At 39.3% G+C, this 27879-nt stretch overlaps 1 protein-coding gene across 3 annotated transcripts in view; it reads right to left on the reverse strand.

The window, feature by feature from the left end:
- LOC139938174 (dynein axonemal heavy chain 6-like) overlaps positions 1-27879 on the reverse strand; it is a 98724-nt gene that overhangs the window by 31017 nt on the left and 39828 nt on the right. For all 3 annotated transcript variants that reach the window (XM_071933575.1, XM_071933584.1, XM_071933568.1), the window contains 27 exons: positions 26403-26688; positions 25467-25612; positions 24451-24519; positions 24020-24206; positions 23539-23618; positions 22698-22872; positions 21600-21827; positions 20858-21097; positions 20030-20374; positions 19554-19616; positions 18359-18551; positions 17151-17304; positions 16033-16325; positions 15194-15472; positions 14179-14370; positions 13267-13454; positions 12325-12453; positions 11082-11170; positions 9679-9898; positions 8369-8539; positions 6455-6622; positions 5516-5803; positions 4187-4348; positions 2588-2794; positions 1707-1888; positions 667-775; positions 187-312 (listed from right to left, as the gene is read on the reverse strand). In XM_071933575.1, the coding sequence (XP_071789676.1) occupies positions 187-312; positions 667-775; positions 1707-1888; positions 2588-2794; positions 4187-4348; positions 5516-5803; positions 6455-6622; positions 8369-8539; positions 9679-9898; positions 11082-11170; positions 12325-12453; positions 13267-13454; positions 14179-14370; positions 15194-15472; positions 16033-16325; positions 17151-17304; positions 18359-18551; positions 19554-19616; positions 20030-20374; positions 20858-21097; positions 21600-21827; positions 22698-22872; positions 23539-23618; positions 24020-24206; positions 24451-24519; positions 25467-25612; positions 26403-26688 (4969 nt within the window). The remainder of the gene's footprint in view (positions 1-186; positions 313-666; positions 776-1706; positions 1889-2587; positions 2795-4186; positions 4349-5515; positions 5804-6454; positions 6623-8368; positions 8540-9678; positions 9899-11081; positions 11171-12324; positions 12454-13266; positions 13455-14178; positions 14371-15193; positions 15473-16032; positions 16326-17150; positions 17305-18358; positions 18552-19553; positions 19617-20029; positions 20375-20857; positions 21098-21599; positions 21828-22697; positions 22873-23538; positions 23619-24019; positions 24207-24450; positions 24520-25466; positions 25613-26402; positions 26689-27879) is intronic.

Consider the following 27879-nt stretch of genomic DNA (forward strand, 5'->3'; position numbering starts at 1 on the left):
GAACTGGAGTCCTCGAGTTGGAAGGAGAAGACAGATACTACTACACCAACCCTCAAAACAGCCTTATCAATCAATTACCTAAAAGAAACTTCAAACGCAAAGCAACAAAATGGCAGTGGGACTTTGGGAACTAAGATCCACAATCTGATTAATAACTTTCTGTATTATATTAAAACGCTAACTCACATCTGCATAATCTTGCACAATTTGAGTCTCTCTCTTCATAGTGGCCTCTTCTTGCTCGACGATGAATCTCACTTGATCCACAGCTTCCTGATCTTTGGATAATTGCTCCAAGAGCAATTCGGTATCCTACACAGCAAGAAAAACAAACGGAGATAAATATACTGGAAAGTTGCGACAAAAACGGGACATTAGAAAATCATATAGGTCAGTATTAAGAGCATAAACATGGCAGAACAACTCATCACATTATTAATCAAGGGAGGTTTGACCTCATTGACTGTGACCAGTCTTTTCTCCAGAAGACGATCAGAGCATACTGATCAAAACATCGAGTTGAAACCAACGGTTCTTTGCAGAACCACCCCAACTCATTAGAGATAGTCATTACATGGTGTTACCGCAAACCTTTCCATATCGTTTTTCCACCATGCAAAGTTTCAAATCCTACTGACTGTGACCATGTCAATTTTTGCTTCTTACCCGAGCCTTTTCTTCAATCTTGGGTCCCAGGTTAACCAACTCCTCCTGCATAGCATCAACCAGTGAATTGGCTTCTGATAATTTAGATAGTCCGATGAACAAGCGATTCCTTCAAAGAGAAAACAAAACATCACAGCAAAGTTTTAACAAAAAAATCTTTCAAGTCATGAGCCACATGAAAAAATTTACTAGAGCGGGTTTTGAACCAATCTCTTAATATCCCTTTCAAGGTGTTGCTTCATCTCACAAACTCATTCTTGACAAGCTTTATTACCAAACTTAATATTTCAGTACCAGGAGTGTCACTTATGACATACTGTACATAATATACATTTTTATTAGTAGCATATTTGGGTTGATTCAAGATACTAAAGCAGTGTCTGAACCAAACCGAATGTGCCTGTGTCACCGACCAAGCCATCTAGCCCTAGTGCTGGTGGTCTCCTGATTATTTATGCCAATAATAATCTTTGTTCTGGGGCGCAAGTCAGAATCCATACAACCTGTTGACTGCAGGAATCACATGCAGATTTACAATACAACCTAGGAAGTGACAGCCAGGGGATCACTTTAAAGGGTCTATGTACTTTTATGCAGGACAAAAAACACAATGTCTACAGATTTACACTAAACTTACACAGTTTGAAGATAATGATAGTAGAAAGCTTCCCTGAAAATATTACTTGCTGAGGTGCTGTAGTTTTTGAAAAATGAGTAAAACAATGTCATGAAAATAATTTTCGTCTCGGTGATCATGAGAAAAAAATTATTTAAGTAAGTCAAAATGTATTTTCATGACATTGTTTTACTCATTTCTCAAAAACTACAGCACCTCAGCAACTAATATGTTAAGGTACGCTTTCTATCATAATCTTCAAAAAGTGTAAGTTTATTGTCAATCTGTTGACATCGTGTTTTTTGTCCTACAGTTTACTCGATCAGTTTCCCTTGTGGACTATTAATTGATAATATTGTCATTGTTTGGTAAATTTGATTCCCAGTGCCAGGGCATCCAGCATTGATGTCTACATATAACTTACTTGCTATCCATGACCCGTTGTTTCTGTTGTTTTAGCTTGTTAGAGTAGAGCTGAATCAGGTCTAGGTAGCTACTTGGGGTGATGTAGAAATGACGTCTCATCTCCTCATAGTATTTAACAGTCTGCTGAGTGACGTCTTTGTGGACGTTGACGCACACTCTGGCAATGTTGTCCTTTAGGGTCTGTAATGGAGGAAGTTCAAACATTTTTATAGGGTCTATGGTTTATAATGTTGAAATACTGAAAAACAAGCCCTGGGCTTAATCTCATAGAACTGCTTAACAGCTGATTTTGTGCTTACGCACAAAAGTTTCTATTTCGTAGCGCTGCAAACTGTAAGCACACAAAATGGCATGCTAACTTTCCAGAGCTTGTTGTATGAAAATGAATGACTTAACAATGCAAATTTTCTCGTAACCTGTGAAATATGATTATGCTGAAGCAAATGTTTCTAAAAAATTAAGCACAAAAATTTGCTTACCAATAATATGAATAAGCAGCGCTATGAAATTGGGCCCATGTCTCTACCCCCAAAAATGGACAAAGCCAACCAGGGTGAAATTTGTCCTTCTGACAGGCACATAACGTACCTTTTTTCCAGTAACAAAAAGCCATAATTGCTTCTCTTCAACCAGGGGTATAAATTGGTACCTGGATGGTAGAGGTTGATTTTGTGTTTGAAAAAGCCTTTGGAGTGTCATGGCAGACCAGGCTGCATACTCCTCAGGGAGCTGAAAAGACGACGGGAAAGTTTTGGCCCAATAACCAGGGCACTAATATAAAGCGCATTGATATGGTTATTGTAAAATGTAAGTTTTTGTTCTGCCTTATTCCGGGCACACAACAAAACATTCCTTCCAAGTATTTCACATCACACTTACCAATGGTTCCTGATCACCACTGATCTCCTTGAAGTCAACCTGACCCAGGTAGACATGAGCTACTCTCAACATAGCCTCGTCACTCCATTCATCAAACCAATCTAGAGTACAACAGTTGACTAATGATGGATGGGTACGACATCGCTGACGGAAAGCATCACCGGCTGGACTAGTGGCTAGGACTACATGAAGCCGCGATCGCACTCGCTACAATGACCAAAACGTAAACCATAATTACATTAACATTAAATTCCTCTCTACTTCTTTTGCTGTTATCTATCTTGTCTAGAGTTTATGGTGTTTGAAGCTTAACATGGTGTGGAGAATAGGAGCAACTATAAATATAAATATTAATAGTAAACTTGCGGGTACAACCATGGGTAAAACCTCTGTTGAAGGAGTGGTGGCTTCTGTTGAAGAATGTGTTTCAGGAGACCAAACCTGCTCTTTTCAACAGAGTTTTAACCCATGGTTGTACCCGCAAGTTTACTATTAATATTTATATTTATAGTTGCTCTTGTCTAGAGTTTGTTTAAAATAAAAAATAAAACTTACCAGGTGATTAAAACTTAGATTTACTCATCAGTTACATGGTTTCAGGAAATATCTTGTTTTCCATCTTCTGACAACCTATGCCAGTTTGGAATACAAACAAATAACTTCCCCCTCTTCACACTGTCTTTATTTTCCTGTAGCCTTCAACTTGAATTGCCTAATCTCTTTACGGACACCAAAGAATACTTCTTTTTCTAACTGTTTGATTGTTTTAATCCAATAAAAATGTAGATGTATACGATAAAACTAACATGGGAAAGTAAAATTCAAAATCCACAGTGAGTATGTCCGAGCAGGAAAAAAATCCCCAAATGGAATGCACAACCTGTGACTCCCTATACTGTAGACTGTGCAAGTCTTGTGCGTATTCAACATGAGAAAACAACTCAAGCGAAGACTGTATTTGTTTGTGAAAAAAAAATTGGGGGGGTATAAACACTGATATATTTTTACACATTTTAAATTAAATTAAATTTAATTTAATTGAATTACCACATTACTTTGAAGTGAAACGTTTCTCAATATGCTTTACACTATCGAAAATTGCTAAAGGCTTCTAGCTTAAAGGAACGTTACAGAATTGGTAAGAAACAAAAATCGTGAAGATCACAGATTTACATAAAACTTACACGGTCTAATGATGATGATAGTTGAAAACATCCCTTGAAATATTTCTTTCTGAAATGTCATATTTGATGAGAAATAGATAATCTAACTTCGCGTTTGGAGTTTATCGCTCAGTGAGCGTTTGATTCATTTTTAATTTTTTGCATCAATGCATTGCAAAATTTGTAATCGTTTTTTTCCACTATTTTCTCGTGACCCTGATGGCCGATCGATCTGAAACTTCTACATGGTTGTCAGTTTATGTATATGGTGGATTACATAAAGTGCTTACACTGCCAGCAACTGTTTTGTAAGCAAAAACAAATTCTGTAATGTTCCTTGTTTTCATTGCCGCTAATTTTAAGAGGGATTACCAAATGTATACCTTCCCTTTAAATTTGATGCACCCAACTAAAACTTGATCATGTTGACATATACCTGAATGAAAAACTGGTAGACTGCTTCCCTGGTGTCCGGTACCTCTGCCTCGGCAGCGGCTCTCTTCAGATCCATCGTAATGGAGTCCAGATCATCATTATCAAATAAGTCTGGTACCTCACCTGAATTCAGCACACAGTTAATGTCCTCCAGGAAAGTCTCCTGTGTTTCAGGTAAGAAAATAAGAAAATAGAATTTTACTGCTTACCAACCAAATGGACCAATGGTATACAAGCAAACAAATAGTTAATAGCCTGTTGTCTCGACCCTAGCAGAGCCTTTCTCATAGGCCTTCAAGAAGAGACTCTGCTAGGGTCAAAACATTCGGCCATTATCTGATTTTTTATGTAAGAAAATATTGTTTATGTTCTTGAGCAGTTCTTGACTGTCTTTGAATTTTTGTTTATTGTTCTCCTCTATTCACCAATATAGAAACAAATTAAATAGAATTGACTTGATATGGTATGTAGTTCTGAGCAAAATACACATTACCAAGAACAATGTATTTACTTTGTTAGTCTACTAAGAATAAAATTTTTTTTAGTGCACTTTTGACATCCAATGGGCATCTCAAAACGCTTCCAACATTTTTACCCTGGTTAAGCTTGGGCGATATCTCGATATTATCGAATATCGCGATACTAATTTGGAAACGATTTTGATAGCGGATCGATTTGGTTTTATCGAAGTACCGATATATCGCGATTTATCGCAATATATCACGATATCGATTAAGTATCGCAATATCGTGATGTATTTCTTAGCTGAGACATCTTGCACCCCATAGGTTTGGAGTAAAACCAGAATAGGTCATCAGAACACCTCTCTTATGCTATGACTGTCTCTTCTACAACTTTCATTGGGAGTTTGAAGAGTGATGATGTCAAATTTCTTTAATCGCGATTATATCGAATATCGCGATATATTGTCGGCGATATATCGTGCATATAATAAATTGATATCACCCAAGCTTACCCCTGGTCACTGGGCAATTAAATTCATTCCTTTTAAACCTTCTCATCTCCCTTGGGACATACAGCCTTTGCAACAAATATGCGCTACTAAGCTAAATCTACTAAGCTAATCTTCCCTCGCAGGTACCCATTTACCCCTGGGTGAAGAGAAGCAATTATAGTTAAGTGTCTTGCTCAATGACACAAGTGTCATGACCGGGACTCAAACCCACACCAGAGAAACACCAAAGCTTGAGCTCGGTGCTCTTATCAGCTATGCCACGACACCCTTCTGCTGCCACCTCGCATCCCAAAAGTCCCCCATTAGGCACAAAACTATTGTCCTTGACTACAAAAGTAAAGAAAGAATCCTTACCTTGACGATATCGCTGTCAGTAAGAAGGAACACAGTGTTTTGATCTTGCACCCCAGCAAGTCGAAACACCTTCTTCAAGTCATCTCTGAAGTCAGCTTGGCCGTAGCCCCGGGTTAACGTCAATCGATACAGCTCACAGCCAGATACATGGCTAGCAAGCTGGGCTGTACTAGCCTTGCCTGTGCCATCCAGACCTACGAGGACCATGTGACCACCGGGTTGATGGAAGACACGAGCAGCACGAACGATGTGCTCCAGAGCTTCTTTGAAGAAGATCAGTTGAGTCCCCTGAAAAGGAAACAGAATGCTTCATAAACACCTGGGACAGTTTCTCCATTTTGATTGGTTGAGAGGAAATTACATGGGGGTGTTTAACAGATGATATAACCAAAGTCAGAAGTGTTTAAACACGGGCGTGAAACCTGTGCTTATAAGACAGTTACTTCATTCCTATTGATCAAGAGCAACGGCTGGAACATATGTGCCACATCACGCGATACACGCGACGAGCAAGCAAATATCCTTATAAGGAGTTTTTACCAGAGGGCCTTACCATTTTATAGCTGGAGGGGTGTTTTGTTGAAAGAATTCATTGAACAATCATAAATTCTGCATTTTTTTTTTACTTTTGGACCAACAAGTTTTGATGTTTTTGACCGAAAACGTATTTACGAATGGGAATAAATATGTGCTTGGTCAGTTTTAAACACTCTGTTTTGAACCGGTTGCAGTCTGCGTGCTGATAATTACCCTTGCCTACGGCTTGGGTAATTATCGCATCCAGACTGCAACCGGCACAAATTTATTTCCTTATTCATAAATAGCACAGACAGTCTAAATTTATGGAAGCTTGTCACATGACCATGTTTAACTGGCGGATGAGTTACACCTGGAGCTGTTTAAACTCGGTTGGTTATAGCCTAATTTACAATACTTTACCTGGCCACCACCGTAATCTACTCTGATCATGAACTCCTCCAGTATTTGTGCCAACTTGTCGTAATCGCTGATGTGACGATATACTCTGTCAACAGAGGGCGCATTCAGGTCCAAAAAGTCCCCAAATAGGATCGGCTCGTCATGAAGTTTCTCTGCCGACCATTTGACCTAAAGAAAAATGAAATCATAAAACATGTATGTAATAATTACTGAAATATGCATAAAAGTAAGACTAGGGAATAACAATAACAAATAAGTGTTTGAGTGAAGGTTGCTGTATCCCCCAAAGAAAATGTTCAGTTGAGTTACACATAGCTAACAAAGACATCAGGGGAAGTTGCTATTCTATCCTTGAGCAAGATACTTTACTATAATTGCTTCTCTTCACCCAGGGGTATAAATGGGTACCTGCGAGGGTAGAGGTTGATATTGTGTATGAAAAAGCCACAAGTGCCTTACAGGCAGCTCAGGGCTGTATACTCCCAAGGGAGCTGAGAAACATTACAGGGATGTTATTGGCCCTATGACCAGGGCACTAATGTAAAGCGCATTGATACGGTTATTGTGAAATGCGCTATATAAGAATTTGTTATTATTTATTATTATTCTTCTTGCTAAGTAAGTGTCCCATGAGCCTCTTTCATTTCTTTTGTTATTTCTGGTTGTGAAGCCAAAGACTCTAAGAAAAACAAACTTAATCACTTTACTAGCCAAGAAACCCAAGCAGAGAAGACAATTAAGTAAGGAAGTTTTTTTTTAGATGTGGGAGGAAAACCCCAGCAAATAATTCCAGGGAAAACCTGAGCCGTCAGGGAGGGACTAAAAACCCAATCAACATAGTTCTCCGAGCGGAATTAGAAATTCAGTTTGAAATTTGAAGCAAGATGCTTTCACTATAATTGCTTCACTGCACACAGGGGTATCTGTGAGGGTAGAGGTTGATATTGTGTATGATAAAGCCTCTGAATCCCCACAGCACCTCAGAGTCGATACTCTCCAGGGAGCTGAGGAATATTAAAGGGATGATTTTGGCCAAATGACCAGCCGTCGATTTCACCAAACTCTTCCTAACTTAGGATTAATCTTAGGACTTGGACGAGTTCAGTTCAATATACAAAGACATTAGGGCGCCTTGAACCCATCCTACTCAAGGAACTCTCTACCACCTAATCTTAGATCTTGTTTTTGTACCACAACATTCGAATCTCTCCTTAAAACTTATCTTATGTCACAAGTTTTTTAAGGACTAATTTTGTTGTGTCTGTTTTTCTTTGTTTTGTTTTGTTGTGTTTGTTGTTGGTTTTTCTGCGCCTTGAACACCCAGCAGGGTGGATACGTGCGCATTACAAGTCTTATTATTATTATTATTATTAGGATTCATCCTTGCGTTTTGTGAAATCGGCTGCAGGGCACTAATGTAAAGCGCATTGTTACAGTTATTGTAAAATGCACTATAAAAGAGATACACATGTAGTTAGTATAGGTTTCCTCGGTCAATTTCGGAAAATGAGCAGCCAATTTAACCATCAAGCTATTTTATTTCGCTCACAATCAAATGCTACAGAAAAGGGTCATTCGATTTCGTTTTATGATTAGTCAAATGTAATGTTGCGTCATTTGATTTAACAAAATAATCATTCAATTTAGCAATTCATCAAAGCAGCATTTAAATTCGCAGACGCTTCTTGAGGCGTGTGTGACACGAAAAAGAATGTTGATACGTTAAATTGAACAGAGTGCCAAAGGAATTTGTCTTGACTCAAAACTAAATTGAATGGCCGATTTCTGAATTTGAAACGCAGTAACAACTGGAGAGGCAAAACAGCTTTAAATCGAACGCATGAAAATGAAATTAACTGCTAAATTGCCGAATTTGACCGAGAAAACCTATATTATTAGTAATATAAAACCAACCTTGAAGTAGTTATGGAGATCATCGGACAGGAACTCAAAGAATCTCATTCTGTCTGGTTCGTCTACCAGTCTATCATGGAAGACCCTAGTTGCCTCATGAGCCAGGAGCATAGCAGCAGAGTCTACCGAGGTAACGACAGACTCATCTGCTTGTAATAAACCCTGGATCACCTGATCAAATTCAAAATAGAAACACACGCCGGAGTTACTAAGGTGCACCTTGCAATTGGCATGTATCATTTTTTTTTATTATTATGATGTTGGTTTTTGGGGTTGAACAAAGAATTGACGGCAGTTAACGGTGGAAGGCTTCTGACTGGTACCCCCGAACAAAGATATTGACAAAACAGGGACACCGCCAATATAGGGCTAGATAGCTCAGTTGGTAGAGCGCCCAGTTGAATCCCACTCTAGTCAATTCTTTGTTCAACCCCCAAAATCATCTCAAAATTTACCCAGTCAGTTTCCCTTGTGATTTATATTGATAAATACATGTATGATGTTGTAAGACATTGTGCACATGAGGCTAAAGAGGGTGTGCACTAAATAAGCTCCTGCTAACCCTCAAGGCAGCTGGTTGTTTTTTGTCTCCGCCAAGAAAGTGTTCATGCTAGAATTCGTCTTGACTTCCAACTATAAGGCCTTATAAGGTTGTTAAACTTCTGACTGGTCCCCCCCCCCTCAAACATAGATATCGACAACATAGTAACCGCCAGCATTGGGCTAGATAGTTAGTTTGGTTAAGCCCAGAGGTCACAGATTTAAAACCTGTACTGTATAATTTGTCTTTGTCCCCCTAAAATAAAATTAAAAACACAAATATACATAAATGTTTTGTTAAATATCTAAATAGTAAATTCCTTTAAGGCAGTGGACACTATTGGTAATTGTCAAAGACTAGCCTTCACAGTTGGTGTATCTCAACATATGCATAAAATAACAAACCTGTGAAAGTTTGAGCTCAATCGGTCATCGAACTTGCGAAATAATAATAAAAGTAAAAAACACCCTTGTCACACGAAGTTGTGTGCGTTTAGATGGTTGATTTCGGGACCTCAAGTTCTAAATCTGAGGTCTCAAAATCAAATTCGTGGAAAATTACTTCTTTCTCGAAAACTATGGCACTTCAGAGGGAGCCGTTTCTCACGATGTTTTATACCATCAACCTCTCCCCATTACTTGTCGGCAAGAAAGGTTTTATGCTTATAATTATTTTGAGTAATTACCAATAGTGTCCACTGCCTTTAAGTCTAAATTTAACAACTTTAAATAAATTACTTAATTCAACAAAGATAGAAATAGAGTCCAACCTTAGACAGATCTCTGAGGTTGAAGGTATAGTGTGACTTAGCTGGTGTTGGAAGCATATTATAACACATCTTATAATAGACAGCTATAGAAGCAGACACCATTGGACCAAGAAGTTCTCGTATCTCAGGTAGAAAGTCTTGGTTCTCTAAGAAGCGACCGAGCTGGACTTGGTAGATGTGCTGTAAGGAGCGGGTAGAGGGCTGGGGTAGAGCCAACATACTGCAGGAAAGAGAAAACAATCTCAATAATTACCAGATGTTAAATTTGAATTGGGGATATTAAAAGAATATTATTTGTGTTTTACTTTACAGCAATGTGTGTTAAGCATTTAATACTTACTGCAAGTCTTTTGGAAAAGAAATCCATTGAATTATTATAGTCAAGTGGGATTCAAACATTCTACAGGAAATGTCCTACCAAAAGACCACTGAGCTTGTCTGGTAGCTAGAGGCAGCTTGAATCCTAAAGTTCAACATTGACAATATAAGTTATCACACAAGCGCGAGTGGAATACGGAAAAATATAGCGCTTCTGCGTCCCATATCCTTTGGCCTCGTTGGATATGGGACGCAGGCGCCCTATATTTTCTGTATTTCCACGAGCACGCGTGTGATAACGTATTTATCTTCAAGCAAACTTGGCGCGTGACATAGAACACACAAGACGCATGGTTGTGATATTAGCCGACCAATATAGGTTTTTATCACCACTCCATTCTGCGATCTGATTGGAGAATTAGCGCGTACTTGAAGATAATAAGGCCATGTCAGATTACAGGCACAAACAATCAGTAACAGATGTTCTCAATTTGAACATAACTAGATACTGATAGACCCTTGTATTTGGCATGGTAGGTAACTACAAGATTTTATAATACCATGGCCAAGTTACGCCAAAGTTTGGGCCAGTTCATTGTAAACAAAAGCCACAACTGCTCAAAAGAAAAATGAAATCCAGAACATGTTATGAAACTGTTGTTGTCTTTGCTTAGGTATGTTCTGATATCCCTGTGACAACAATATTCTCAACAACAAAAAACATTCCTGCTATGCCACAAAAAATTAATCCCCCAGGTGAGCACGGAAAACTTTGATAATTCCCATACATGTAAGTGTCTAAGGGCCTTGTCACACGAGGCAACTTTTGTAGGCAACTTGAAGGCAACCAACTGCAGTGCATACTACAGGACCACTTTGGTAGCAAACGGGCCATGTTTCAAACATTGTCTTACGATCCACAAGAGAAATAGGTGAACATTCAAATGTGAATGCTTTTTCTTCATGGAGATTGCCTGGAACTGGTTGCCCATAAATTGCCCCGTGTGACATGGCCCTAATGTAAACCCGTGCAATCAGAAAACACTCCAATAAATCACCGTGTCTAGTATCCAACCTTCACTCACCAGAAGTGTTTGAGGAGTCTAGGGCTGACTGGGTTCCTGCCTCCTCCCATTGGAGCACACGCTGCACATAACGTCACATCAAGAATATTCTGTTTGGAAATTGTTCAACACAGTATTAGTTTCAAACACCACTTAGTCTTAGATCAGTATAATGGATGTTAAATTTAACATCTATTATATCGTTGCGGTACCCGCTGCCAAAACATAGGATTCGAACTGCCTCTAGCTGCCAGGCAACCTCGGTAGTCGAGTTGGTAAGACACTGCTCTAGAATTGCAAGGGTCATGGGTTCGAATCCCACCCGAGTAACATGCCTGTGATATTTTTTCACAGGACTCAGGAAAGTACTGAGTATACAGTGCTAACACACATCGGTGTATATGGGTAAAAACCAAAATTAATATTAGATCAGTGTTGCAAACCGCCCACCAATACAGCCATCCAGAAACTGTACACCAAAATACCACAAGTGGCTGCAGGTTGTGTTAAATTTCTCATCTTCAAATACTGTCTACCATTTTTTTGATAAGGTGTACAATATCTGGTGACCCATTCAAAAGCACTGTTCAATTTGTAACCAAAGGTATTTACACAAGTTACCATGGGCTATACTCCCTTTTGCTTGAATTAAAGCCGTTGGACCCTTTCGGTAAACAGTATTGTCCAATGCCCATACTTTGTCGGAGTCGGGAGAAAATAACGGGAAAACCCACCCTTGTATCCGCACGTTTCGCCGTGTCATGACATGTGTTTAAAATAAATCCGTAATTCTCGATATCGAGAATTGATATTGTTTTACTGTTTTCTCAAAAAGTAAAGCATTTCATGGAATAATATTTCAAGAGAAGTCTTTCACCACTACCTTCTGTAAACCCTGTAAGTTATTTGTAAATCTGTGAACTTTTATTTATTTTTTTCTGTACCGAAAGTGTCCAATGGCTTTAATTTGGAAACTGTGCACTGCATGGACCTCCTTGGGACACAAAAGGACACGGTGCATTTCGGATGGACTTTGGGCTATAAAAAGCATTTGTTATGAAATAAATATGGTTGGAAAGATGTATTAAAAGTGGAGTATATTTAAAGATCCACAAAAATATCTCTTGAACTTAGGTGGTTTTATTTTTACTTCATGAACCAACTCAGTTCAACTCCCAAACAAAAAATACAAAATTATAAAATTTCTTCCACAAAATAACCTTGTTTTTGTTTTTAAAATTTCAAAATCTATTTTGTCCAATACCTTCCATGCCAGTTTCTTAGTGTCGTAGAATCCACCTAGCTCCATGAATTGTCTCAGAAGCTCTAATGGAGGCTGAGCTCCGTAAACCTCAGGCGCTGGTAGGTTCAGATCATCCACAAATACAAGAACCTGAAATAGGAAATAAAAGGAATTTATGTAAAACGCTGTCCTCGAACAAAAAGCTTATGGACCATTGGCATGGAGTAGCCAACTTGTGGTCCTTTAGAAATCACTGTTGCCAAAGTGAGGTTGGAAGGGTAAAACAGTCTGATCACTTACTGCCATGATGAACAGAGTAACTTTTTACAAACAGGAGACATGACGAAGACAACAGCATTTACATACATACTTGTCTAAACTATGTTATTTTGTGGTATTTTACAAGAGAAACAATTTGTTTTAACGATACTATTTTCCTCTGCATAACAATTATGTTGAGTAATTACCAATAGTGTCCACTGTTTTTAAGGTTTTAAAACCTTATTTGGTAACGAGTAATGGGGAGCTGTTAATAGTATAAAACACTGTGAGAAATGGCTCCCTCTGAAGTAACATATTTTTCGAGAAAGAGGCAATTTTCAACGAATTTTAACAGGTTTGTTAATTTATGTATGTGTTGAGATACACTAAGTGAGAAGACTGGTCGTTGACAATTACCAATAGTGTCTACTGTCTTTAAATTGTTCTAGATTGCAAAGTAGAGCTTTTAAAACCAAACATAAACATCAAGCACACACATTATGCCAGCCTCATTTTAATTTAGCCTGCTTTAACCAAACTTGCACAATTTTGGTCCAGAATGCTCCCTGTTTTGTAAAGTCCTAGGTAGAACTTCAGCACTTGTCCTGCCCATTTTACTAATTTGCCTATTTCTTTACTGAAAATAAGGGCACATTTTGAAGCATTCGGGTAAGAAACTTAAAATAAGTTCACATGTGTTACCTTTTTGCCTCTTGGTCCAACCATGGTGTCCCGTCCTTTCTTGATCAATTTATGCTCAATCTGTGCTCGGACCCTTGCTGCAGTGGTCTGTGCACTCAGCTGTAGAGTAGTGGCTATCATACCGCTGGTTGAACGACGAACCTGACCCGTAATGAAGGTTAAGTCCATCGTATCTGCCATACCAAGACCTGAGAGGTGGAGAGGTCAATGGAGGAAGGTACATGTAAAGTTAGTTAAACACTTTCCACTTGACATTTCATAGTGTAAAGTTGGCCATCTTTATGGGCAAATAATTTTTTGGTTGAACGCATATCTATTTATGCGTAAATACCGTGGGTTTCATAAACTTCCTTCAGATGGGGCCAAAAATTACCCGCTATGAGTGCTGGCGCAGCTCAAAGTTAAAAACCAAGCTACTTGTAAAGATGGAACCGTCTTTATAAAAGCTATTGTCATTTTAAATTTGATGTCTGAGCAGTCGTTTCAGGTCACCTACTTTTGTTTAGAATTTCAAGTTTAGTTTAGAGAAACATATCAATATGCCTCAGGAAACTTGCCAGCTGACTTTGTTTTGTTTGTTTGTTTGTTTGTTTGTTTGTTTGTTTGTTTGTTTGTTTGTTTTGGGTTGTTTGCTTGTTTTTGTTGTGGGTGAGCAAATCATTTATACGAACAGTGGCTCACACCCTTCAAGAGAAAATACAGAAGTAGCTGATACAACATTAACAACCCTGTGAGCACTAACAGCTCAGTCTCAAATCTGAAGGCTCCATGCTGAAATTGTAAAATTTCAAAACATTTGACAATACCTATAACTCAGAATTGAAACCTTACCAAGAGTTAGAGCCTAAGTCAGATGTACACCGTATATACCAAAGCAATCGTCCTGAAAAGCCTATAATTAAATCTACTTACCACTATCTCCGTCATCATCACCAAGAATGCCAGCAGTCAGAGCACTAATATTAGACAAGATATTAGTCCCTCTCTCTGAATAGTGGAAGACATCCCCCAGGATGGTACCGAGCTGTGTCGAGGCTCCCTTCTCCTTGCTTAAGAGTTTCAACATGTGGTTGACGATAGCAGATTTACCGACTCCAGAGTCACCTAATCATCAGAATCAATTCATAGTGTTGTTTATTTTGTGAACACATCACATACAAGAAAAATGTTAAAGGAACACGTTGCCTTGGATCGGAGCGTTTGAAACCGTTCACTCAAAATTGCATGGTTTTCATTTTACAACGCGAATTAATACGGTCGGCCATTTATCGGAGTCAAAGTGCCGACTCCCATAAATGGCCGACCATGTTTGTCGACGAAGTAAAACGAAAACCACTCAATTTCAATGCATATTTGTGTAGATCATTGTATTCTACTTTTACAACATCTTTCTAACCATAACGATTTTATAACAAACGGTTTTAAAAGACCAACTCGACCGATCCAAGGCAACGTGTTCCTTTAAGGATTACTCATACAACTTTGTTATAGAATTATTATATTGAATAAACATTTTGGGGTTGAACAAAGAAAATTTGACAGGAAAAGTTTAGCAAACAGCTCTATCAACTGAGCTATCTAGCCCTACGTTGACGTGCTCCCAATTTTTTTCAATACCTTAGTTCGGGGGTGCCAGTCAGGAGCCATACACCTACATGTATTAGTTGCAGTGAAGCCAGGGATCACACCCAAGTTTTTTAAGAGAAGGCAGTCCTTTAATCAAAATCGGAAGTTATAAATACATTTCTTTCTGGATGAAGGTTTTGTTGCCTCGACTTTATCATAATTCATACAGCAATCAACTTTCATTAATATTTTTATCAGCAAGTTATATACACAGAAGTTCTATAAACTGGTAAGATGTTTGCAACAGCAAGTTCTTTAAATATCGTTTACATTCTCAACCCAAAAAGTCCAGATGACATACCTGTGAGTAAGACAGGGTGTTTGTTAACCAGCAGTAAACCAGCTAGGAATGAGTATCGGACTGTATCCACGGTGGGTACCAGCTCATTGTCTTCCCTGGTAACCTTCTTACTCATCTGTGTGGTTAGACCCATCTGTTCACCGAGGGAGACGTGACTCACGCCCTTGTCGATCAGGGATTTGGTTGAGGGAACCAGTTCCTCCCAAGGAACGAATTTGCCACTCTCAAGGCTGACAAAGAAGTGAAAGATTGTGCGACTACCAGAGGGCAAGCGGACTCCTGGTGAAATGAGAGATAACCAAGATCGGTCAATTATACAGTATTTTTTATATAAAGGTAACACAGGCCAAGTTTCATGCTTACCAGCAAATTTTGGGCTTACAATAACCATTCTCCACTTCCTTGGCAAGGGCCAAATTTCTACGCAAGCTGTGTATGAGAATAATGCCTAGTAACCTGGAGTATGCATGCGCACTAGCAAAAGAATCTCTGCTAACCTGTGAAATGCGCTTGGCATAAGCGCGGAATTCCCTGCTTCCAAAAGCGCAGATTTTTCTTTACAGTAAATGGAGCCATAAAACTTGGCCATGGTTTTTGGAAAGAGTAAATTCATTCTTCTCTTGTTGAGTACAGTTTAACAAATTAGGTGGTCAGGTTTTTGAGAAAACAATGCAAAATGGTTTGGTTTTGTAAAGGATTTTGTGTAAGTGCATTAATTTTAGGAAAGCAATAAGCAGAAACCGTCTGCTTACAGGTTGTATGAAATTCTTCCAAAGACATAAATAACAACTGTTTTGGACGTAAAGTAAGTAAAACTTATATTATTATTAATGACTTACCAAGAGGTGGTTCAGTGTCAAACATATCATGGACAAATGTGTCAAACTCGTAGGCGATGTTAAGATCCGGTACTTCAGCCTTCTTCCCCTTGGCACCTCCTCCTCCTCCCCCTACCCCTCCTCCTCCTCCTCCTCCTCCTGCAGTACGAGGTACTGAGATACCCCCGTCATCATCACTATCATCTTCTCTCTTGAGATTGCCACCGATGGACCAAGTGTAGCAGAACACAAAGACCTTGCCAAGTAAACCCAAGAGCTGCTCAGGGTGCTTCAAAAGATACCACTCTTTGGAACTGGATGGATCAGGAAAAACAAACACAGTTTCTGAGTGTATTATTATTATGAAATTTAATTCAATTCAATGTGACATTTATTTCCCTACTCACAATAAAAAAAGACAGAAGCATTTGGATAAAAATATAGTAGTGCGATTCAAGCAAATAATAACTATAATAATAATACACAGCTTTTATAAAGCGCTTCACACAGAAAGTCTTGAAGCGCTTTACAAGAAAAACAACAATACAAAACACCAATAATATAAATCAACATAATTAATGATAAGCACAGACACAAAAAGCGTCAGAAAACAACAGAGAACTAATTGAATAAATATGTTTTTAAGACTGACTTGAACTGATTTTCAGTCTTGACAGTTTTGATGTGGTTTGGCAGAGAGCTCCAGAGTACAGGTGATGTGTGTGCGAAAGAGCGATGACCAATGATAATGAAAAAAATGTAACAATATAAGCTGTACGTGGGTTTTCAGGAATTGCATGGTAAGGTATCAATGTGTATTCAGTTTGCGATAACACCATGTGTATTAAATCTACTTTGCAGTCTGGATTTGTTCATTGGAAATTTGTCTTGCTATCTATTATACTGCCGCGAAGTAGATTTTAGAATTTGGGAGACTACTTATTTTTTTAAGAACTGATGAACATCCTGTGATTTTTTTTTTTCACTTCACAAAAATCTCTACGAAATAAGCAGCTAAAATAACAGTGCTCTTTAAATGCATGGAGATTGATTGATTGGAAGTATTTTTGCTCAGCAAAATAGTGTTGCTAAGCAATCATTTTGCTTAACAGCTTTGTACTATGTGACCGTCCACTGACCTGTTTTTAGATTGTTGCCTCATTTTCTCAATTCTCTCTTTCTCTTTCTCTTTTTCTTTTTCCTTCTTCTTCTCCTCTCGTCTTGAAATCCGTTTTCCACTGGAGCGAGACGGTGGACCGGCAGAACTCTCAGTACTTGATGGCCGCTCTTCATCTTTTCATAAACAGGTTGAAATCATTAGAAAATACTATGATGAGTTTGTCAAGAGAGGGCGCCTTACACCACGCAAGTTGGAATTGGAGAATTTGGAACAGTAAATGGCAGCAGACTTACCAGGTAATCTTCCAATGTAATAATTTGGGGGGCTAATCGTCCTTACTCGTAGCTAGAGCTGAATTGCGAAGGAACGCGGCTACAACGTGTTCGAGAAGCAGGCATGCAAGGGCGCATTCAGCTGCCAGCCACATCAACCCATTATGACCACGGAGCACAGCCAAGATCGAAAGTGTTTGATTTTTTCCTGAGGGAGGAAAACCGGATAGTCTGGAAAACCCTCGTGGCACAGCAGAGAACCAACGCACAACTCAACTCACACATGGCCCCGACCGGGAATCGAACCGGGGTTACCTTGGTGAGAGGCGAGCGCTTTACGCACAAGCCAACCGTGCCAATAGGTTAATGTATTTCTGAGTGTGCACACATTACCAAGAACTATGGATTTACCTGGTAAGTCTGGTCTCCCATGGGTCACACAGGTGTGATAGCCTAGTAATGTAGAATGTGCCAGCCTGGGAATCCAGGGACTGCACACGCACAGTATCTGCATACTTACTTAAGATTTCCCGCCGAAGCAAGTAATGCTTGGCGATAACAAGGACATACATGTACATGTATCTATGATAAACAGCTCCGTTTGAATGTTTTAATGATGTAAGTTTAATAATTTTGAAGAGGGGAAATAATATAAGAGAATTAATCAGTGATCCATTATTGTTACAACATTTTTTTTCTGTGTCCAAATATTTTGATCTTTCAGTCGAAATTTAGCTCATGTTAGTTTTACATTTTACACAAATCATTGGCCATGCCACAGCTGCGCAAAACAATAACAAATAGGAGAATACAGTAATCAACTAATCCCTTCCACCCAACACACATACAAAACAATAGTTATAACAATAATATATTCCTACTTAAGCTCAGTCTTTGGTCAAAAAAGGTTTGTTGGTAAAGTATTACACCCCATTCCATAAATTCACTTTCTTACCTGGGTTTCCGTAGCCTCCATTTTTCCCAAGGAAGTCTAGGAATGCATAGAGTAGATGGCACAGCATGGACACCATACTCATGTTGGTAGCAGCAACGATTTGATGGGGTGAGAAGTGACTCATGAATTCCAAGCCTTTGTCGACGCTCTTGTCAAACAGCGACAGAAGATGCTGCTTGCCACTCTCTGGGATCTAAACGACAAATCAAAAACAATCCATGCGGAAAAGAACAAAAGTTAATCAGTGGTCACAAGCCGTTATATATAAATGATGTTTGAGGTGTGAAATGTGTGTAAGTACAAGTTATCCCTTGAAAAATTATAATTTTGAAAATATTAGGAATTGTGTTTTCTTTTACCAAATTTTGTCCCAAGACAAGTTGTAATAAAAATCATTGTACGCCAAAAAACGAAATAATAGTGACTTAAAGGTCGGGTTATTGACCCCTTGCATGCGCGTCACACGCGGCGACTGATGCCAGGCTCACCATGTTGGTGGGTAGTTAGGTTTACGTGTATTAACGCCGCGTCGCCTCAAATGCTCACTTTACTGCATAATGCACGAGTTATCTATGAAAACGCACAGTGAAATTGCCCACCAGCATGACGCATTCAAGATTTGTCTGATGATGACGTCAGGTGAAATGGGTCAATACTGGGTAATGAACCTGCATAAAATGTTGAAATTTGTTACTGGACATGTTGGAAAGCCTACTGGTTATAAAGAATGTAATGGTAGAAAAGAATCAAGCAAAGTTATTGCATCAGAAGTGCCCATTGATTAGAAATCAATAAAAGAATGTCAACAAAATTGAACCTCAAACATGTGTCAAATATAGCCTGATAATGCATGCTTGGACCCTCAATTGAATATTGCACTTTCCTTTGCAGAAATAAACTGTGATTTTGCTGAACTGTGTTCACAGGACAGGCTTGGTGTAGATTCATTATGGGACTAGGAAACATCAGAAAACTAAACTGCTTAGTTTGAACCTATTGTAAGCTTATTTGGTTGAGTTTGTACCCGTCTTTTCTATTGTGACACTGATGTACCGATAACACTTGAAGTTGAATTGAACTTAATTTCGTCTGTAAATGTTAAAGCTTATCTAACATACAGTCATCTTGGAGACTGTAACAGGTAATTGGTTTAAAGCTTAGAGGAGCGTAAACTTAGATTTTGGTGATTTCTTACATCTCTCGGAAGTTTTGACAACCAAGTCCTCACATAGGGCCGCCATCCAAGATCAACAGGATCCTATCAAAAAGGAAAAAAACAAAAACAAACATTTAACAGATAATTAGATAAAATAACTCTACAACCTTAAAAAAAAACTACCGCATAATCTGCGTTAGGAACCTTAGCCTGAGTAGCCTTAGTAGCTCTGAGTGATGGACATTTTTGGAGATAAAAATATGACAATAAAAAAAACCCCGTTGTATTACTTGTCTCTGTTTCATTTGGTTCTCTACAAGCGGTTTTGGACGAACTCGTTGAGGACGCGGCCAAAATCATCCAGCGCCGGATAAATAATCAAAAAAACTGCTGTCCTTCCATGCAGCTGGTTGATATGATTATAGCCCGGAATGTTCTGTGTTATTACAGATTGGTTCGGAAAATTTTGTGAAGTCCCAATCAAAGTGGCTAAATCTGTTTAAAATGCTACTCACCAAATAGACCATGGCACATCTACTAATGGTGGCCGGGCTGGCCTGGGAAAGGTTATCGACCTCAAACAGCAACCTCATGCCCGGAGTCAGACCCACTCTCTCCCCGTTGGCAAGACACAATAGTTTACTATCGTCCAGCACCGTGTTCAGATTCTCCACCCAGAGGGTATCCACTGGGCCGTCTAAGACAAGCCACTGCCAGTCGTGGGGGACTTCATCACCGTGACCCTGAGCAGGATTCTCCTGGCCATCCTCCATGAGTTTGTGCTCATCAGTCAGTCCGCTGTTGGGCTGATCGTGGTGGGAGTCGGTGGTCATGGACTGTGGAGTCCTGGGAGTATTCATCTGTGTGTGTTTGGGGGGGGGGGGGAGGAAATGGGGGGGGGATGAGAAGGGATACAGTTAATATGACAAAATTTGTTCGTTGGCTCTTTCAGTGCCCTCTTTTTTTTGCGTTTTGAAAAATACGTTTTGTAAAAATGAAAGTCTTCCTCACCAAACAAAATGTATCTTGCTGATTTGTGTTGTTGTGGTACAGTACATGTATATCCTAAAGTCATAAGTACTTCTTGAGTGATAAAGCCCTTTTGTAAAAATATGAACATGATGTGTCAATCATGTATGATTTCTGACACTTTTGAGAACAAAACAAATTTTACAAACGTATGATCTAACGCTGAAAAGACTTAAGAAAAGGGTAAAAACTTGTTTACTCATAATGATTGCACCAAGTACAATAATAAACATTAAGGTAAAATCTACAAATAATGGAGGGCTCTCCTATGTAACTCTGATTTGTAGGTTACTGGATCTTTTAGTAGTTTCTACCTGTGATGGAGGCCTGTCACCCCTGGGGGTCGTACTCCCCATGGTGGCGGATCTATCCTGCTCTTCTCCTGCTAGTGTAATCTCAGCAGCTTCTTTAGCAAAGCGGCGTACAGCAGATGCTAGCAAACCATCAGTCCACTCCAGCGTGTTGGGATTGGTCTGGCCGTACAGCTCTCCCATCTTCACACACTTTGGGTTGATTGAGTACGTGTCCACTCTGCCTTTCTTTCCATATGTTTTCTGGGAAAGATTTGAATTGGAATCAGACAAATTAATAACTTTTGGTACCAATAATGAATTTGACTTCTTCTATAGCACATAATAAATACATCACCACGTGCCACTCACAGGGTTCCAACATCTAGTGTTTTTCCTGCGAGGTTTAGCTACATTATTGAAGTACATGTATGAGACCTATCTTTACATAGCACCAAGTAAAGGTTTACAAGGTGCTGTTGTACAATATGTAGCCAATCAACCAGGACACCAGGGGGAAAGAAACCCTTCTCATTACGATAAATGCACTGGGTTCTTTTACGTGCATTGCACCACACACGGGACCAACACCTTCACGTTGCATCCAAAGGACTGATCAATAATGGTTAAGTGTCTTGTTTAAGGACACACGTGTCACAACCGAAACTCAAACCCACACTCCGCTGAGTTTGAGTTTCGTGCTCTAACCCGCTCGACCACAACATGCCACAATGAAGCAAATGACTTTCTAGTTTAAATAACTTACAATGATGTTTGATCCTGACTGTGTTTCCGATGCTTCTAGGTGAATCGTAGGGAGCAGTACAAGCGCCCTCTGTAGGATGGTTCTGACAGCAGTTTTACCACCTCCAGTTGGGCCGACCAGCATGACGCCATGTCGGACTAAGATCTGGCTGTGAAGCTGCTTGACCTGGTTGATCTGGTTGGGCCAGTGTTGCAAACCCAAGTCTCTTATTGCCATTGAAATTGCTTTCTAGAGATCAAAACAATAAACAGAACAAAATTGGAGTCAATGCTACAACATGTACACAAAACAGTGCATTTCACTTATGGAACTAAAGTAGGTCCTCCTGCAAAAACCAAGAACTGAGAAAAAATGACAAATGGATTGCTTTCCAGAAGAAACAACACAAAGGATAAGAGAGCACAAATTAAAAAAATCTTGATGTTCCAATTTGATATCATAATAGGCTATGCAAGTCATGCGTACCAAAACAAGAAAAACAACTCAAATGAAGGCGACATTTTGAAGATTGGAGATACATGTAGAGCAACCATCATTATATCATAGCTGTACATTGTTAATAGACCTTATCGCAAAAACCAATGCGCAAGCGCAGACTGTTGAATGAGGTGCATTGTGGGATAGATATGGATCAAAATTTGGATACCAGCAAGACCACAATGCACCTAATTCCAAGCTTTACGGGCGCGCCCCAGTATTTGCGAAAAGGTCAATGCTCTGTCTGCTTGAGTACATTGCTAGATGTTAATAATAGTACCGTATTAGGCTCATATATTGCTCAACAACCTTCTGCAAAGCAAAATGAAGCAGAATACCACCCACACATTATACTGGTGGGATGGCTGGTAAGCATAATTTTCTTTTGCACTGCTACTTTTTGTGCTTTAACCAGCTAACTGAAATTGGTGCCCTAAGACCATGCCGGAAATTCATAGACAAATTTTGGAGGAATACCAAATCAAAATGCAGTGATTTATAAATGTAAAACAAACCAACCAAAAGCTGATTTAAATAATTCCAAATGTGACGTTCCCATATACTTCCTAATTCACCAGAGCAGCGATGGAAATATCGTTAACTCATTTGTATTGAGCTTACCTCCAGAGCTCCAGAGTCTCTTGCTGGTGGACTAATGCCAGGGAATAAATCTGCCATGATGCTCTCAAATAATGGCACATCCTCAGCCAGGAACTTGGGCAGGTTGGCATCCCGTAAGGAATGGATCAGGATAAAGGCCTCTTGCTGCTCGGATAAGACGGTAGAGTTCCCGAGTCTAGGGATGGAGGGAATGAGGTGATAAAGTTAACAATGAAAGATAAGTAGGATTTGAAACTTTGCGTGGTGGAGATAAGATATAGAAGAGTTTGCGGTAACACCATGTGATAACAATCTCTAAATGAGTTGGGGTGGTTCTGAAAAGACGCGTTGGGTTAACTCGACGTTTCGATCAGTATGCTCTGATCGTCTTCTGGAGAATGCTGGTGGTGGATCAGCGGTGATGCACGAAGGCGGGAAATGTAGGCGGGAAGTGAACTCGATGATGCGTGGTGAAATGAAAGATACATGTAATTGTTCAGTTTGATCCCTTTTGAATTACTATTGTTTTCTCAATATCTCCTGAATTCCAAAAATCTACCCTGCGGCAGTAGAATATACATGTATAGCAAGACAAGAGAACATAAATATGACAGACTCTTTTGATCTCATTTTGGAACATGTGTAATTTTGGAAAAAGATGAATTCGCCCCAAAGGTGTGTTGAAGCGAAAAAAAAACCCACAAAAATAGAGAATCCTTAATGTGTAGGTCGTTTGCCAATCAGCTGTTAGGCAATTGGCGAAAGCTGCCATTTTACTTTAAGAATTCTCAATTAATAGGCAATAAAACTGGATAAGTTTAACCACTAGAGGGTTATGACATTATTATTAGATGGTACTTACTCTTGCTGCATTTGTCGCTTCTTTTGTCCAGCCATCACTAGAACAGATTTGATTGCTCGCATCCCAAAATCATAATGGTCCTGTGTAGAAAATACAGCAAATGGATTCTCTTTGTCAAGGAATAATTTCTCTTTGTTAGAAACAAAACTAGAATGTAATGAAAAAAACATGAGACATTGGATTTTAGAGTTTATTTTAAAATGTGGGGATTTGAATTAATGTATTCCTCTGACAACTATTAGTTTTAAATTCCTTACAACTTCAGGATGACGTCATCATCACAATAAATTTGGTTGCATCATTTTGAGAGTCAAAGTCCCTGTGTGGTATACAGTGCGGCAAACATTTAGGCAATGCCACGGACATGGGGATGCTTCTAGCCGATCTTCCTAACTTTGTGAAGAATAAACAAGAATGTGCAAACCTTAACCTGATTGTAGACAAGAGAGAGGGAGAGAGAGTGAGTGGGGGAGATACTAACCTGCTGTGAGAGTTGTTTACTAGCCAGTTGGTAGAGGTTGACAATCTTATTGGACAGGGACTTGGCTGACGTGAATCCCTCGGAGAACAGCATGATCTCTGCAATCAGGGCATAGTCTGGTACCATCATAGAGACTGGACGGAACAGCGACTTCAGGTTATCAGGGAGCTCAACACGTCCTGCATAGCTGGGGTGCAAGATGTGATAGTTGAGATATTGACATGTAATGCAAAAAATTGAGAACTAGATTTGGGTATGATGAGTTTATGTTAAAAATGCATCTCGTCTCTACTTTCTTGTGATCCATTGAATTTACAAAGAATTTATTCACTGTGCCCTAAAACTGTGTTTCTGTAAAAAAAACATAAACTAGAATTAGATATGGGTCCAATTACAACAATTCCCCCCCCACCCCAAGTGGTTTAACTTACCTTGGATTCATTGTAATGAAGACACCACTGGTACTGTTAAGTCGAATGTCTCGACCCTCAAACACAAACCTGGATGGGTAAAATACAACAATTTTCTTTATAAATTTTTATATATTTTGTTATTTGAGGTGTGCTGTAGCCAACAGTCTACATGTAGTTTATTTGACCCAATCTCTGATATTGTCAGCAAAGGAGACTGGGAAAGGAGTGCATTCTGCTCTACCAGCCAGGCTTCGGACTGATGATACATCTGATGATACATCGGACCTACATCTTATGGACTGTGAAGGGGTTAAACCTGTTTCAGCCCAAGGAGTAGCTGGCAGTGTGCCCCTGGTGACAGTATACAATTTTTGTACGTTGTGACGGGGTCCATGGCGTTTTGTACACTCGAGGGGGAAAATGGAACCCGAGGCGAAGCCAAGGGCGCCATTTCCCCTTGAGGGTGTACAAAACCCATGGATCCCAGTCACAGCGTGCAACAAATGTGTTGTTATACCTTTGTATAATTGTTATTCCTCTTCTCGAAGTTCTGTTGTCATCTTCAAACATTATTACGACGGACTATTCATTGTTTAATAAGCAGACGAACAAGAAACAATTCCCTCGAACTCGCGGTTGTTTCATACACAGCGCTGGAAATCGACCAACGCTGGGAACGATCAAGGTGATGTACACCAGTGTACATCACTTTTTTTATGTTACCCGGCCCCCGTCGAGCCATGTAACATGCGTTTTTGTTGCGCGTCACATGATTGGTTCTTGACCAATCAAACTTCACAGTTTGTTACAGAGGTATAACAATTGATTTTGGTTGATAGCCCAAGTCAGTTCATTGTATCCCTAACCATGAATGGCTTGTGATGTAAGCCGATCTCTCATAAAAAATAACAAACAGAAAAAACAATATAGTTCTGGGTGTCGGTTTAGAAAAGTGGGTGTAATGTCGAGTTACAGGTGCATACATTGGGTGGCTGGGTATGTCTAATGGGTAGAGTGCTAAGCCTTTAAGGTACCTGAGGGCATTCTGATCCTTGGCCGTCTTGATGCTATGTAGCTGCTGAGCGATAACGGACAACACTTCCACGTCGATACGGTTGAACTCGTCAAAGCAACACCAGCTGCCTGACTGAGCTAAACCGGAGAAGAACTTACCCATCATCTAGAAAACAAAAAATAAGATTTTTTTTTCATAGATAACCTTAACAATTTAGAAACCACAGCGATCTGCAGACGACCATAAAATTTGACTTACTTCAGCTCAATTCAGATGGTCAAATTATTATTATTATTATTAAAAAGATTTATATAGCGCATTTCCAAAATAGACCAATGCTCTTTACAATAAAAATTGAAATTAAATACAATAGAAAGCAAATTTATGCACAAACATAAAAAGCACAAGAAACAGCACATTAGAAGAATATTAAAAATTTGCAATATATGAAAACCTACGGGAAAAGGTATCAGACCTTATTGACATTTCAAAACTTTCCTACTTTAACAAATAAAGTACAATTCTTAAACATAACCATATCTTTATGTTTCTTAATATTTGTGACAACACTGTTCATGATATTAAAGGACTAAAAAACCAACAAGATGTCTTGCTGTAGGGTGATGGCTATACATAAACCAATGGTCTCAAGGATTAGAGAGTGGAATAAAAAAAAAAAGGGTCAAATCATATAGTGGAGGAGCATGATTTGACAAAAGTTCTGTTGGTTTAGAGGACCGAGACATCTAAACATCAAGGGTAAATTAATTCAAGACAAACAAACAAATATTCTAAACTTGATCACCTTAATATCTTTTGCGACTCTCAGTATGCTGAGGGCGAAAGCAGTTGCTAAATTTCCCACATCAAAAAACCTTCAGAGAAATCTTACTCATATTTCCAAAGTTGAAATCAAAAACTGAAGAACTAAGACAGTTATTCTCTAAGCAATTACCTTATAATCCAATCCTTCAGAGCAGTTGAAAACCAGACATTGTTTCCCGATGGCTTTGGCCAGGTCCTTCACAGTTTCTGTCTTACCAGTTCCAGCAGGGCCGGCCGGAGAACCACCCAAGTGAAGAAACAGGGCACCAGTGAGAGTCAAGTAGCAACGGTCAGTCAGTGGTGTGATGACCAGCCGACTCGAGCATCCTAGGTATTCGTAGCCGTAATGGAAGGAGGCATTGGCTTGCTGCACCATGCAGGTATTGTGCTGCTCATCCCATTCGTAACTCAGTTGTCTGCAGGCAAAGTAAAACAGTTTTCTTAATATAATATATTATACATGGCGTGGCGTTTCATTGCCGAGTGGTTAAGAGCACCGGATTTAAGCTCTGGTGCTGGATCAGCAGAGTGTGGGTTCGAATCCCGGTCGTGACACTTGCTACATAAAATTGGGGAGGTAGTGCTTTCTGCTCTACCGGCCAGGTTTCGGACTGATGATTCCCAAGCCTACATCCGTATGGACTGTAAAAGGGATAACCCTGTTTCAGCCCTAGGAGTACATGTAGGTCAGGTGGCAACGGCCTCTGGACAAAAATAATTGTAGCCCACACCTTGAAGTGGCCTTCAGGCCTTGTGTGTCTGGCGACTTGCATATAAAAAATATATATATATAAAATTAAGTAATAAACTACAAGGGAAACTGACTGGATATTTTTTTTTTAATAATTTGGGGTTTGAACAAAGAAATTTGACAGGGGCGGGACTTGACCAATGACCTTCACATTAACCTTTGTCAACTCAGAATTTCGCTCAGACAAATAGAATGTCCTTCACTGTTTGAAATGTAACAATTGTACACACAGACTACACAGTGAAATGAAGAATCTGAAAGCAGCCCCCTCCCCCGATCAAGAATAAGGTCAAATATGACAAGTTTTGAATTCAATCAAACTTGCATCCTCGATTCTCATTGCAACAAGATATTGACCTATATTGCCCATATCATATGTTTTAATAATCTAGTCTAAATGTTATATTTTAATATATTTGTATGTACAGTCTCATGCAATTTGGCCCTTGGGCCACGATTTGTGGTTTTAATAAAATAAAATAACAATAATAACAACACCAGGTTTCATCCTGATGATTTAATTCTGTCTTGCGCTATTTGAAGCTACACGCCATGTTTGCCTGAAGGTAAGTAAGTTATCACAAAAAGTAAAACAGAAATGGAATGATAAAAATGTAGCTCATCTGTCCCATATCCAACTCGGACTTCGCCCTCTTTGGATTTAGAAAGCAGAAGCGCTATATTTTTCAACATTCTATTCGCTTGTGCGTTTACCAGAATGATGAGAACTCTACCCCAAGGAAACATCCAGTGTTTTTTTTTTTTTTTTTTTTTTTTTTTTAATGCAAGTCGCCTGACACACAAGGCCACTTCAAGGTGTGGGCTACAATTATTTTGTCCAGAGGCCATTGCCACC

The sequence above is a fragment of the Asterias amurensis genome, chromosome 1 (genome assembly GCF_032118995.1).
Source record: "Asterias amurensis chromosome 1, ASM3211899v1".
In the NCBI taxonomy this organism is placed as follows: domain Eukaryota; kingdom Metazoa; phylum Echinodermata; class Asteroidea; order Forcipulatida; family Asteriidae; genus Asterias; species Asterias amurensis.